General features: G+C 38.8%; 1 protein-coding gene across 1 annotated transcript; it reads right to left on the bottom strand.

The window, feature by feature from the left end:
* Positions 1 to 11,674: 11,674 nt before the first annotated feature.
* ZFP2 (ZFP2 zinc finger protein) lies at positions 11,675 to 13,069 on the bottom strand. Its single transcript, XM_006898108.1, has one exon. It carries the CDS (start codon positions 13,067 to 13,069, stop codon positions 11,675 to 11,677), a length of 1,395 nt encoding a protein of 464 aa, XP_006898170.1.
* Positions 13,070 to 13,873: the final 804 nt, after the last annotated feature.

The following is a 13,873-nucleotide window of genomic DNA, read 5'->3' as shown; positions in this document are numbered from 1 at the left end:
CCGTAAGTAACATAGATTTAGTTCTAGGAGACATTTTAGACAAAGACGGAAAAGAATCAGGACACCCTGGCTTGCAGCACAAACCCAGACCCATTGTTCTCCAATCCTTGAGACTCCATGGGATTTTTGAGGTTAAAACTTAGAGGAGACAAGGTACCTCATCCTTCCCCAGCAGAACGTGAGTGGATTCCATTACCAACCTTCCAGGTTAGCAACCCAGCACATAACCCGCGAGGCCAGGAGGATTCCTTTTAGCAGGGTGGTAGTTAGGAAAAGTAGAATTTATTTTTGTTAATATTTTGCAAGAATGGGCGAGGATGAGGTGATGTTGTTGTTATGTGCCGTTGAGTCGCTTGCGACTCATAGTGACCCTATGTACAACAGCCCTGAACTCTGCTCTGTCCTGTGCCAATCGCACTGTCTCTGAAACTCCCATCCAGATAACCCCAGTCACTGAATCAGTCTACCTCATAGAGGGCCTTCCTCTGCTGCGCTGTCCCTCAACCCTCCCAAGCATGATGTCCTTCTCCAAGGACCGGTCTCTCCTTACAACATGTCCAAAGTATGTTAGAGCCTCAGAATCCTTGCCCCCAAGGAGCCGCCCGGTTTAACCTTTTACAGGATGAATCTGTTTTCCTAGCAGTTCATGTTACTCTCAATAATCTTCTCTGGCACCACAGCTCAAAGGCATCAATTCTCCTTTTGTCCTCCTTGGTTATTGTCCAACTCTCTGATGCATAACAAGTGATTGCAAAGACCATGGCCTGTATCAGATGCACCTTAGTCTCCAGAGAGACACCCTTGCTTTCGAGACGTCCCTAACAGCAGACTTTCCCATGGCAATGCGCCTTTTAATTTCCTGGCTACTGGTGCCAAGAGTGTTGACTGTGGAGTCAAGCAAACTAAAGCTGTGTACAATCTCAATCTCTTCACCATCCATCCTGATGTTGCCAATTGGCCCAGTGGTGAGAATCTTTGTCTTCTTGACATTGAGCCTCAGAGGAAAATAGAGTTAGGGATAGTTGACTTTGAATACACATTTTCATGGCCCAAAGAAGGAAAAGTGATTGGTGCCTTTGTCAGGAATAAGAAAAATCAAGACTATGACCAGAGGCTTAACAATGAAATGTTAGCCACCTTTTAGGAACAGAGTGTCATGTAACATTACAGCATTCTGCTTGTGGTTTTTGGCAATTGCATTGTGCAGATACTCATTGAACACTTATGTACCAGACACTATTGTAGGAGCTAGAGAAATAGCAATAAAATACAAGCACCCATAGAGGTTTAACAGTTAGTCAACATAATAAAATATATAAATAGAACACAAAGTAGCAGGCAGTGATAACTTCTGGGAATTATTTTTAAATACTATTTTGGAAAATTCTTTAAGGGGTAAACTTTTGAGTGGAGTTGAATATAATGAAGGAAACATAAAGGTCAAAACCATGTGAATATCTTTTCGAAAGAGGAAACAGAAATTATATCCAGAGGAACAAGTGTGTTTGGTGAGTGTGAGACTTAGCCAGACCACTAATATTGAAAAAGACATAATGAGCAAGGGAGAGCAGTAGGGGCTTTCAAGGTCATGGCAGGAGCTTTGGATTTCCAGCCTATGTTGGGAAGCTATAGGAGAGACTTCAGCAAAAAAAGGATTTAAGTCTAAGGGATGACACTTTTTTTTTTTTTTTTACACAGTTCTTTAAATCCAGAGCTCATTTGGTACAAATGATACATACTTTGGATTCTTGGTAAGACTTGGGTCTGGACTCTGCTTCTCAGCATGTAATTTTTTGTTCCTTTGTTTTTTGTTTAGGGGATAACACTTTTGGACAGAGTTATCTGTCACCTGTGTAGTTAGCAGACTATGTTCAACTAGAAGGAATACAGGGAAATAAGTCTATTAAGGCTATTACAGTTGCTAGAAGATACTGTGCCTTGATTTTGGCATTTTCTTACTCATAAAGCCAAGTATTCACTTATAAACATTCCTGACCAAAATTTAGTCCCTTGATTTTTCTTTCACTGGAATTTTCAAAACCTCTTTTCTATCCCAAATCAGGTTGGCTAAATTTGAGTTTCAAAACGTATGGCTGATGGAAACAGACAATTTTATGTCTTGATGTCAGTCAGTCTTCAGTAAAATGGTGACTCAGTCATCAATAATTAGGCAGTGGTTGATTTTTTTTTTTATATTATTCCTCCTCCAGTGGTTCGAATCTATTGGTAGCTATTTAGAGCCTTCCAAAAACCCACCACAGGGTCAGCTATGAGAAGGTTTTGATGTTATGGTAATAAGTTTTTCTTCTACCTAGCCTCATTGTTTCTAGCTTCTTTGATATTTCCCCCCCCTTCTTCTTTTTCTAGAATCAAATGGCCTCCCCACACTTGGAATACCAAAAGTTTAAATTTCTCTTATGTTTTGTTCGTAACAGTGTTGTTGCTGTGGTTAAATGCTGTCAAGTGTCAACCTTAAGAACAATGGATCTGGATACTGCTCTATTCTGTGCCATCCTCATTACCTCATATTCAAACACATCTTAGAGTCCCTGGGTCAAACCATCTCATTAATGGTCTTCCCCTCCTTTGCTGACCCTCCACCTTGTTAAGCATGATGTCCTTTCCCAAGAACAGGCCCATCCTAACAACATGCCTGAAGTCCATGAGATGAACTTTCACTATCCTTTCCTCCAAGGAGCACCCTGACAGCACTTTTCCCAAGACATATTTGTTTGTCTTTTTGGAAGTCCAGGGGATAGTCAGTGCTGTTTTCCAACACCATAACCCAAAGGCATGGATTTTTCATCTGTCCAATTTTCAGATGCAAAGCAAGTTATATATGCAAATTATATATTGACAGCTGTGTGCAGGGAAATCCCTTATGCTACTATAAAATTAAAAACTGAAGTTTGCATCATTAACATTCGAGAAAACAGACACTGGTATGCAAAGTAGCTTGCTCAGTGTCTTAGATTTAGTAATTAGAACCACACTACCAAGAAGAAAGGTAGAAAGCTTTCTTTACCACTTGTTGCCTGAGACGACCTATGCTTTCCGAAGGGAGCTCTGATGGTACAAGTCAACAACGGGCTGCACTGCTAACCAAAAGGCCACACAGCCCCAGTGGTTCAAACTCGCCAGCAGCTCCCTGGGAGAAAGTTGATCAGTCTCTGTTCATTGTCATTTACAGCCTAAGAAATGCAATGGAGGGTCACTGTGAGTCAGAATCAACTTGTTAGCAATGAGTGAGGGACTGAAGGCTTTATGAACTATAGGAAAAAAGTGAAGCCTGCATTTACCTAATTTATTTCTCTTGGTGGTGCTATAAGACTTAGGGGGAAAGTGCCCTTCCACTAACAGTTTTTAAAATGCAAAAGTCAAATGGAAGAGAGGGAGTGAAGTCTAATGGAGCCCACCACTCCCTCTTGCTGTAGCCAGGACTCACAAATTTTATTTATTGGTCTGAGCATCTTAGTGGGGCGACTTCACGTCCTTCAGAAACTCTCTTCATTAGATTTCATTAACCTTGGAGAAATCCTAACCAAATCTACTGCTGTGAAATCCATTCAGACACTTGGCAATCTTGAGGAAAACTGCCCCATGACATTCCCAAGGCAGCCAGGCTTTATAGAAGTAGTTGCCACAACTTTCTCTCATGTAGTATCTGGTAGGTTTGAACAACCAGCTTCTTTGATAACAACCAGAAACTTTAACCACAGTGCTACCAGGGCATCTCTTCCTGTGAGAAAGAAGTTCAAATGTGATCTTCTAAAGTTCTTTCTCTGTGCCATTAACTAAGAGAATGTGTTATTCTGCTTACTCTTCCTCAACATAGTGCCTGTGTCCTGCTAGTTCTTGGTACTTATTGAACAATATTGTTAATGTAACATGCAAGCAAAATATTGCTGAAGACTATTGAAAATTGGCTTGAACATAACTTTGACAGATGAACTGCCAGAAATTCCTGCCAGATTTGGAGGAGGCTGTGGCATGAGAGATTTCATTGCTGATGTCCAATGAGTCTTATCAGAAAGCATAGAATACTTGAAGGATGTGTATTTGTGTTTTATTGACTATGCAAATGTGTTTTATTATCACAACAAATTATGGCTAACATTGAGAAAAACAGGAGTCCCAAAACACTTCATTGTGCTCATGTGAAACCATTACCTGACTAAGTACAAATCAAGGGAACACTGCATGTTTTAAAATCAAGAAAGGAATGCATCAGGGATGTTTCCTTTCTCTATACCTATTCAGTATGTATACTAAGTATATCATAAGGGAAGCTAGACTGTGTGAAGAAGAATGTGGCATCAGGACTCAACAACCTGCATTATTCAGATGATACAAGCTTCCTTACTAAAAGTGAAGAATTGAAATACTTGCTGTAGAAGATCAGACTACAACCTTCGATATTGATTCTCAACATCAAGAAGACAGAAGTCCTCACCACTGTGTAGGAGACATGATAAATGGGAAAAAATTAAATTGTCAATGATTTAATTTTACTTGCATCCACAATCAATACCCTTGATACCAGCAGACAAAAAAGATGTACTGCATTGGAAAAAATGTGCTGTCAAGAACCTCTCCAAAGTTCTAAGGAGCAACAATGTCAGTTTAAAGACTAAGGTGTCCCTGATCCAATCCTTAGTCTTTTCAGTTACTTGCTATGCACCTAAAAGTTGAACAGTGAATAAGGAAGACAGAAGAAGAATTGATGCTTTTGAGTTGTGTTGGAGAAGAGTACTGAATATCCAACCCATGGACTGTCAAAAGAATCACCAAATATGTCTTGGATAAAGTATAACCAGGGTGTGCTTCAGAGGCAAGGATGGGGAAACTTTGTTTCCTTAGGGCATGTTGTTGGGAGGGGCCAGTACTTGGAAAAAGACATGTCTGGAAAAGGTGGAGGATCAGTGAAAGACGAAGACCCTCAAGAAGATGGTCTAGCAATAGGCTCAAAGATAGCAGAGATGATGAGGATGGCACAGGGCAGGGCCGGGAACTGATCTGCTGCTCATAAGGGTTGACAGTATGTAACAACAGCAAACTATGGCCCTTTGGTTTCATTTCTTGCAACTTCTTGGCTTTTACTATTCTGCTTAAAATATGCACTACCTAGTCATTGGCATCTAACAGTAACATCATCTCATTGCTGTTGGAACTGACTCATAGTTGACCTTGCAGTTTTCAGGAGGCAGATTACACAGGAGACTGCCTAAGTATCTCCCAGATGGATCTGAACTGACAACAACTTTTGGATTAGCAGCATACCTCTCTATGGACTAGGCAACTAATTCCCTAGAATCTTAGTTTTCCTAACATTACTTCTGCTTTTTCCTGTACTTTCCCATTTCCTTCCCTCTTTCTGGTCTGACTCAACTGGTTCATTCTCATGGGACTTTGTGCTTTCATATAATGGCCCCTGTCCTGTAGTTTCCTGTTTACATGTTCACTCACCTTACATACTCATTCATTACCGCTGTCCAGTTAGTTTACCAGGCCTCTATTGGGTTTATGAGGCTGGTAATTGCAATGGAGTGAGACTTGCCCATCTTTCTTCCAGGAGATGTGCCTTTTGATTAACAGTGCAAGTGTCCCCAAATCAGGAGCTACTTAACTTTTGTGATCAGAGGTCATATATCCCAGCATTCCTAAAAGCTTATCTGTGATTGGAGCTCAGGAAATGCGTAAAAGATCTAAACTTTGAATAGGAATCGTATCTTATTCATCCTTGTAGTAACTCTAATACTTAGCATAAGGTAAACACTCAAAAGTCTGTTGATTGTAGAAAGGACTGAATTATGCCACTAAGTGTATAAAATAGGGAAGTATTTACCTCAGTTATACCCAAAATAGTATTTAAGTCCCTCTACTTCTAGATCTGTTAGGGTTCTTTTTGAAGAGCCAGATGCAGTCCTATTAAAGTCCATGTTTTAGGGATTATGCTCAGTCTAAGATGGGGCTTTACTACCATATTCTTCTGGCCTACCCAATTGTTTTGTGCCATTGACTCACTTGCGACTCCAAGCGACCCTAGGAACAACAGCTCTGAAGCCTGCCCTATTCTGAGCCAGTCTCACTGACTCTGACATACCGACCTCTATTACCCTGGTTATTGTGTCAATCCATCTCATCTGGGGTCTTTCTTTCCTGTGCTGTCCCTCTACCTTTCCGAACATGATGTTTTTCTTCAAAGACTGGTCCCTCTTGGCTGTGTGCCAAAAGTATGTGAGACAGAGCTCCAAAACTCTAGTCTCCTAGAAGAAACTTTTCACTCTCTCCAAGATTGTATTCTATTGGAGAAGTTTATTTGAGTCTTTTGAGTGAACACAGCCCAAGAAAAAATACACCATGATCATCTTCATCTTTTGTAGTCCCACAGGACTCTATCTTTTATAACTTCTTAAAAATACCCTACAGTATCTTAATTCATGGTTTATCTGTCTAACCATGACATTTTCAGAATTCTAGATCTTACTAGACCCAAGCAACTCCTGAGTTGTTGTTAGGCAGCACTGAGTATGACTCATTGCGACCCTATGAGCAAAATTTCTGAACCCTGTTCTATCATGTGCCAGTCTCACACTTCATGACACACAAGAACCCATTGCAGAAGTCAGTGTGTCAGTCTACCTGGTTGAGGATCTCCTTTCACCCTCAACATCATGTCCTTTTCCAAAGAATAGCCTCTCCTAGCAACATGTCCAAAGTATGTGAGGTGAAGCAACTGATGAGTAGTGCCCAGTAAATCTCTATCGACGTATTATTCATATCTGCCATTGTTTACCTTCCCAGGAACCCTACTCTGTGGATAATGATTACATGGTAGTTCTCCTCCCCACTTGCAAATTAAAGCATAAATAAATAACTGTTCAGAAAAAGAATTGTGAGGCATAGTTTTAAAGGCCGATTTGGGTGGAATTTTAGAGTTAGGATTGAGGGACTTGAGAAGGGTTGGGAGGAAGCCAAAAGTTATTAGATAGGAGAGCTAAAGCTGACATTTTTGAGTTGTGTATAAATGTAATCAAAGAAAGCACACCATCAGTGAAGAGGTGGGAGGGGGGTGGCAAGCAGAAGGGGAGCCCATATGGTGGTGGTGAAAGAGGAAGAGGGATGAGGGGGTAGCACACATGCCCTGTTCCCCTGAGTCTTGCCTGTACAGCATTTCAAGTCAAGTGAAAAAAGAATTTTCAAAGGATATTGAAGCAAGGGGTCGAAATGAGGATCTATGACTTGTCCCTTCTCTCCTCAGCTCTATTATATGAATACCCTCTGCTAGGCATTTTCTAAAATGAATAGATATTATCCTTCATTCCAGCATGGGAGGGCAGGGATGCTGTGGAGAACAGGATAAATCATTATCAATGGCTTTCTCACTCTTAACCCTTTCTCTCTCTCACACACACAGAAACACCCACATATACAGACCCTAGCCTTAACTATTTGGCTTTTCACAGTATAAAATGTTGGAGTGAGAGCAGGCAAGACTTTGGGTGAAACACTGAACTGTTTCCTCAGAAATTTATATTTTTTAATAAGATTTCTCCTTTATATTCATTACCCATCATACTTTGTATTCCTCATCTGATCTTAAGAGTAATGGAGGAGAAAAGATAAGGAGACATAGACAAAGAGATAGGAGTAAAAAATATTAAAATTATGAAAAGTGTAGCAAAAGAAAGGCTGAAAGACAGGTATAGGACAGTATGGGGGGAGAGAGGAATAAAAGGTATTGATGGCAAATATGAATACAATGACTGATCATACAGCCCAAAAAGAATTTCCTCAATTATTCCCACAGATGCTTATTTTGTACCTGTCACTTGATTCCTAAACCATATTCTTGTTGTAACTTCTACTACTTTGAAGTGAGGGGAACTCTGGTTGCCTAGTCTGCAGGGAAGTGTGCTGCTGACTCAAAGGCCACAGGTCTAAGGAGGTTTGAATTCTCCAGTGGCTCCACAGGAGAAACATGAGCAGCTCATTCTGTGTGCTTTACACCGTCAGGAACTCAATGGAGGGTCATTTCTGAATAACCATCTCTTTCCTGCACCTTCAGGATTTTTCCCCTGCCCATTTCCTTTCCAATCATAAACACATTCAATTGTCTCCCTTACCAACTCCTTCCCACTACTTGCTTGGCTAAAATCAACATCACTGTCAAACCTCTTTATTCCCCCCGCCCCCCACCCCATCTCCACTATAAAGGCTAAGAGAACTAAATTCATTTTCTGAGCCTCCCTAGCTGCTGCAGATGGCTGCCTAAAATAGTCATGGGCAATGATATTTAAACGGAAGTCTGACAAGATATTTCTGGGAAAAACCTTTTCTCTCATAAAAGTCCTAGATGTTGCCAGTGCTATCCACCCTTCTGCCTCAAGTTCAGATACTTTACTTGGAGCTGTGCCAGCCATCTGTCTTTGATGCATGCTCACTGAAACCTGTCCACTCTGGGTGAAGAATTGTACACATTTGAAGAAACAGAATTCCAGAACTCTTAACATTACTCAGTACATAATGTGTGCATCAGAGCTCTATCTTTTCAGTTTGGTTGTTGAGGAAATAATCTTAAAAGCTGGACGACTGAAAGTAAAGGCAAAGCTGTGTCTCACTTTGGGTATGTTGCTAGAATAGGCTATTCTTTGGAAAGGGACATCATGCTTGGAAAGGGAGAGGATCAGTGAAAGAGGAAGATCCTTCATGAGCAGGATTAATACAGTGATTACAACAGTGGATTCAAGTGTGTCAGAGATGATGAGGATAGCACAGCATAGGAGAGGGTTCACATCTGTTGTTGACAGGGTTGCTGTGAGATACACTCAACTAAAAAGCACTTAATAACAAGGATCTGAAGAAGACTGGGGCATCAGGATTTGAAGAAGCTTCAACAATAGCCTGTGATACACAGATACAACTTTGGTAGCTTAACATGAAGAGATCTTGAAATATTTATGGAAGATGATCGGAGATTATAGCATTTAGTATACATTACACTTCAATATAAAAATTCTCACAACTGGATTTGTAAGTATATTGATAAAGAGAGAAAAGATAGATGTTGTAAATTTCATTTTACTTGGATCCACAACATAAATGGTAAAAGCAATCAGGAAATCAAAAGACATGTTGCATTTGCATTGGACAAATCAGCTGTCAAGGATCTCTTTAGTTATGAAGAACAAGGATACCCATCTAAAGACTCATGCACACCTGATTCAAGCCATGACATTTTCAGTTGTGTCATGTGCATGTGCAAGTTAGACAATGAATAAGGAGGGATGAAGCAGAACTGACATCTTAGAATAGCAGTGTTGGTGAAGAATATTGACTGTAGCATAGATTACCAAAAAGACAGACTAATCCATCTTGGAAGACATGCAAAGTGCTTCTTAGGAAGAAGGATATTGTGATGAAGGATGGAGCAGAGAATACGAGGTTGTCACAAGAGCAAGCAGGGTTTTCTTCTATCGTTTGTGGTGTAACTGAGTCAGAATCACCTTTGACAGCAAGTAGCTAACAACTATTCCCATCTAGTTATCATTAGAAATATCTTCAAAAGTCCAAATTATTTCCCACCTTTAAGTACGTTTTCAACCCACTGAAATTTACAAAAGTCCTCTATAAACAAAATAAATGGACATACTTCTTTTTTAAAAAAAACACTTAGTGCTGCCATAGTATTTGGCAATATTAATTATTACCATCATTAACTTTACAGTCTGAAAATCTACTGGAGGGTTAAGTATAAACTCACTGGTTTGGACTTGACAGCACATAACAACAATAATGTTAAAAAGAATCCATGCCTTTGGATTGTGTTGGGTGAACAGTATAGAATATCCCATAGACTGCCAAAGAACAAACCAGTCTGTTTGAGAGGTAGTACAGCCAGGGTGATTCTTAGAGACAAGGATCACACTTTGTCTTATGCTGGATGTGTTGTCCGGAAGGGCCAATTCTTAGAAAAAGACCTCATGCTGTGAAAGGTGGATGGTCAGTGTAAGGGAGGAAAACCTGTACTATGATGGATTGACACAGTGACTTAACAATGGGCTCAAGCAAGTGGGAGGTCATGAGAATGGCTCAGGATTGGACAAGGTTCACATCTGTTGTTAATAGGATGGTTATGAGTCATAGTTGACTGAGGGGTATTAACAAGGTTAAAATTCCTTTATGTCTATCTGATACTGCCTTGTCCAGATTTTTAGATATTTTTTTCTGTTTTTTCCTTTCAACTTCTGCTTGATTATTCTTCCTCCTTTTACTCCATCCAATGACAGTACCATAGAGTTGCTTTTATTATTTACCTTCTGTTTATTCTACTACTGACTAGGAATTTTTTGGCTGTTCCACAGCCTCATCCAAATGACCTAAAACTGAACTAATCATTGCCCTGTAAGATTGGTCAACTCTCTTTGACTTTAATTATTATTCCACTCTTCACTTGAAAAATAAATAAAAGACATTCTAGACTCTTATGTACCAACATTTTATCAGTTATAAAGTTACATAAATTCTGACTTATCACTTGTTTTCTTTCTTTCCTTGTGCTATCTTATTTTATTAATTAAGCCCTTGATAACAGAAAACATGTCTTATTTATGTAATTTTAATGTCTAACATACTGTGGAGCACATATTTAGCATTAAAATGTTTATCATAACTATAAAATTACTTGTAAAACTCCAAAATTTCCCTGTGATTGTGTTTGAGTATGTTTTGAATTGAAAAGATTTTGTTAATATAGTGTCAGATTTCTGTATCAATTAGTGTTCAACCTCTCTCTCAACCTTTTTCCAACTTGCACATTCAGACTTCACTACAAAGGTATTTATTTGATTTTATGCACATAAAACTAATATTGAAGCTATACTGTTCTAAATCAGTTTATTTAACAACAGTTTAATGACTAAGGACTGAAAACTCAAAACAGCACCCTATCTCAATAAGATTTAAACAATTATTTCATCAGCTGGTAGGAATCAGTCTATATTTCAGGGCACAAAATAATAAACCAGTGGAGGAAGGGAAATAGGTGGTGAGGTTAACAGAGGTAGAGAATTTTTACTTAAAACATGCAAAGAAACCAGACTGGGAAGCATCTAGACTATATATATCTATCTATATCTATATCTATATCTATATATCTATATCTATATCTATATCTATCTATATATAGCAGTAAATAATAAAAAATTTCCCAGTATTCATAAATATAGACACAAGAACTTTCCAAACCTCAAGTATATAATGTGCAAGATGAGGAAACTGAAATGATTACAGCAGGTAACTTGTTCAAATTAGTGACATATTAGAGATTTTATGTCTGGTTTTTAACTGTCAAGTTAAGCACTCTCACGTTTCCCCCCTTCTGATGTCCAGGGCAAAACAGATTAATCCTAAATATTTCTGCAATAGGATATAGTAATAGAACTTTTATTAATCACAGATCCTCTGTTTAAAATATAAGCTACTTAAACCTTATCTACAGTTTTACTATATCACTTTATTTTATATGGTTCCCTTCCATATTGTCTGATATTATACTTGAATTAAAAGACTTCTACATTTATTAGATTTCTCCATTATAAGACTTATCTGGTGAAGTTTCATGAATTATGTTGAAGTTTTTCACCCCCAGTTCATTCCATTGGCACAGCTTTTCTTATGTATGAGTTCTTTGATGTCGTGTAAGGTTTGTACTCCGGCTGAAAGCTTTTCCACATTCATTACACTGATAGGGTTTCTCTCCTGTATGAGTTCTCTGATGAACTATAAGGGATGAATTTTTAATAAAAGCTTTCCCACAGTGATCACATTCATAGGGTTTCTCACCTGTATGAATTCTCTGATGCTCAATAAGATATGCACTCTGGCTGAAGGCTTTTCCACATTCATTGCATTCATAAGGTTTCTCTCCAGTATGAATAACCTGATGCACAGTTAGTGATGACCGACCAGTGAAATGTTTTCCACATATCATACATTCATAAGGTTTCTCTCCAGTGTGGATTCTCCGATGTTGAGTAAGAGATGAATTCTTACTGAAAGCTTTTCCACATTGATTACATTCAAATGGTTTTACTCCAGAATGCAGTCTCTGATGTTCTATAAGGTATGTACTTTGGCTAAAGGATTTCCCACATTTGTTGCATTTATAGGGCTTCTCTCCAGTGTGATTTCGCTGATGTAGGGTAAGAGTTGAGCTCTTACTAAAGGCTTTTCCACATTCACTACACTCGTAGGGTTTCTCTCCTGTATGACTTCTTTGATGTACAATAAGATGCATGCTCTGACTGAAGGCTTTTCCACATTCATTACATTCATAGGGTTTTTCCCCTGTATGAATTCTCTGGTGCACTGTAAGATTCATGCTTTGGGTAAAAGCTTTTCCACATTCATCACATTTATAGGGCTTCTCTCCAGTATGAATCCTTTCATGTTGAATGAGGGATGAGTTCTTACGGAAGGCCTTTCCACATTCTTTACACTGATAGGGCTTCTCTCCAGTATGAGTTCGTTGGTGAACAGTGAGGTTCATGCTTTGACTGAAGGCTTTTCCACATTCATTACACTTGTAGGGTTTCTCCCCAGTATGAATTCTTTGATGTACAGTAAGGGAGGAACTTTCAATAAAGTGTTTTCCACACACATTACACTTATATGGTTTCTCACCAGTATGAATTCTGTGATGCTTAAGAAGGGATGAGCTCTGGCCGAAGGCTTTTCCACACTCACTACACTCATAGAGTTTCTTTACTACAAACATTCTTTGAGTTTTAATGAATTCTGAATTTTGCTTGGCATCTTTTCTAGGTGAATTACAACTGTGGGTCCTTTTTCCTGTAGGAATATTCTGTTCTGTGTCTAGGACTGAACCCTGACTGGAACATCTTTCAAATTCATTGTCTTCACAGGCCTTCCTCTCAGTGAGCGTTTCCTTATGAATAAATGCCACTTGGCCCAAATGTCTGTCTTGGATTTTTGGTTGCCCGTCTAACCAATACTCAGGTTTCCAGGCTTCCTCTAAAGTGGAACACCAGAGACCCTCCTTTTCCATTATTATCCATGAGAAAAATCTTCAGTAATGTTGGGCTTTGGAGTTGACTGTTTGGTTTCAAGCCTTGTTTCCCCAATCTGAAAAAAATTACAGGAAAAAAATCAATGCACACCAGTTTCTTCTGTGGTGAGTGACTGAACACTGTGACATGGGATTGAGAAAATGAGGTACAATTACAGGGATTTCAATGATGCTTCTACAAAGGAAGAGAAACTGGAAGGAAGGGATATAATGGAAAACCTATCTGCTATTTAATAAGAGAACTAGGATCACAGATTGGCAGATGCATAGGAAGAAAAGGGTTCCTTTTTGAAGAATGTTGGTGAAATCAGTGACCAGTTAGATAGGCTATATAATGAAGTTAGAAATTTTGCAAAAGAGCCAGGACTGTAAAATGTATATCAGCATTATTATATACCTGGTGTCCCTACTAGTAGTTTCTTGTCCCCAAGTTTTCATATATATCTGACATCAAATTTTTCTAAAATATAACAATGTAGTAAAGTTAAAAAAAAAAGTTGAATCCAGAGTCAAACAAATCTGTTTCTCAGGTGTCAAAAATCAAACAATTACTATCTGTTTCTCAGGGATGAAGAATTTGCATAAACAAAATTCAAGAAATAGTCTGATAAAGATTGATATAGTGTTAAAAATTACCTTTGAGAACTAAGTTATTTGGTGTACCCACTACTAGAACTAACTTGGTATTTTAAAAGATGCTTATTATTATGTCTGCATTTTTGGTTGTCTTCCCTGCCACCATGACTTGCAGTCAACAATCTCAAATCTGTTTATCTGGCATGA

Source organism: Elephantulus edwardii, unplaced genomic scaffold, assembly GCF_000299155.1.
Source record: "Elephantulus edwardii isolate Elephantulus edwardi_28Jun2011 unplaced genomic scaffold, EleEdw1.0 scaffold00221, whole genome shotgun sequence".
In the NCBI taxonomy this organism is placed as follows: Eukaryota; Metazoa; Chordata; class Mammalia; order Macroscelidea; family Macroscelididae; genus Elephantulus; species Elephantulus edwardii.
Note: the sequence above shows the minus strand (reverse complement) of the source record. Positions and strands in the feature narration are given on the sequence as shown.

Excerpts from the sequence above, each read along its gene's own strand:
- ZFP2 (XM_006898108.1), bottom strand. The coding sequence starts at position 13,069 with ATGGAAAAGGAGGGTCTCTGGTGTTCCACTTTAGAGGAAGCCTGGAAA.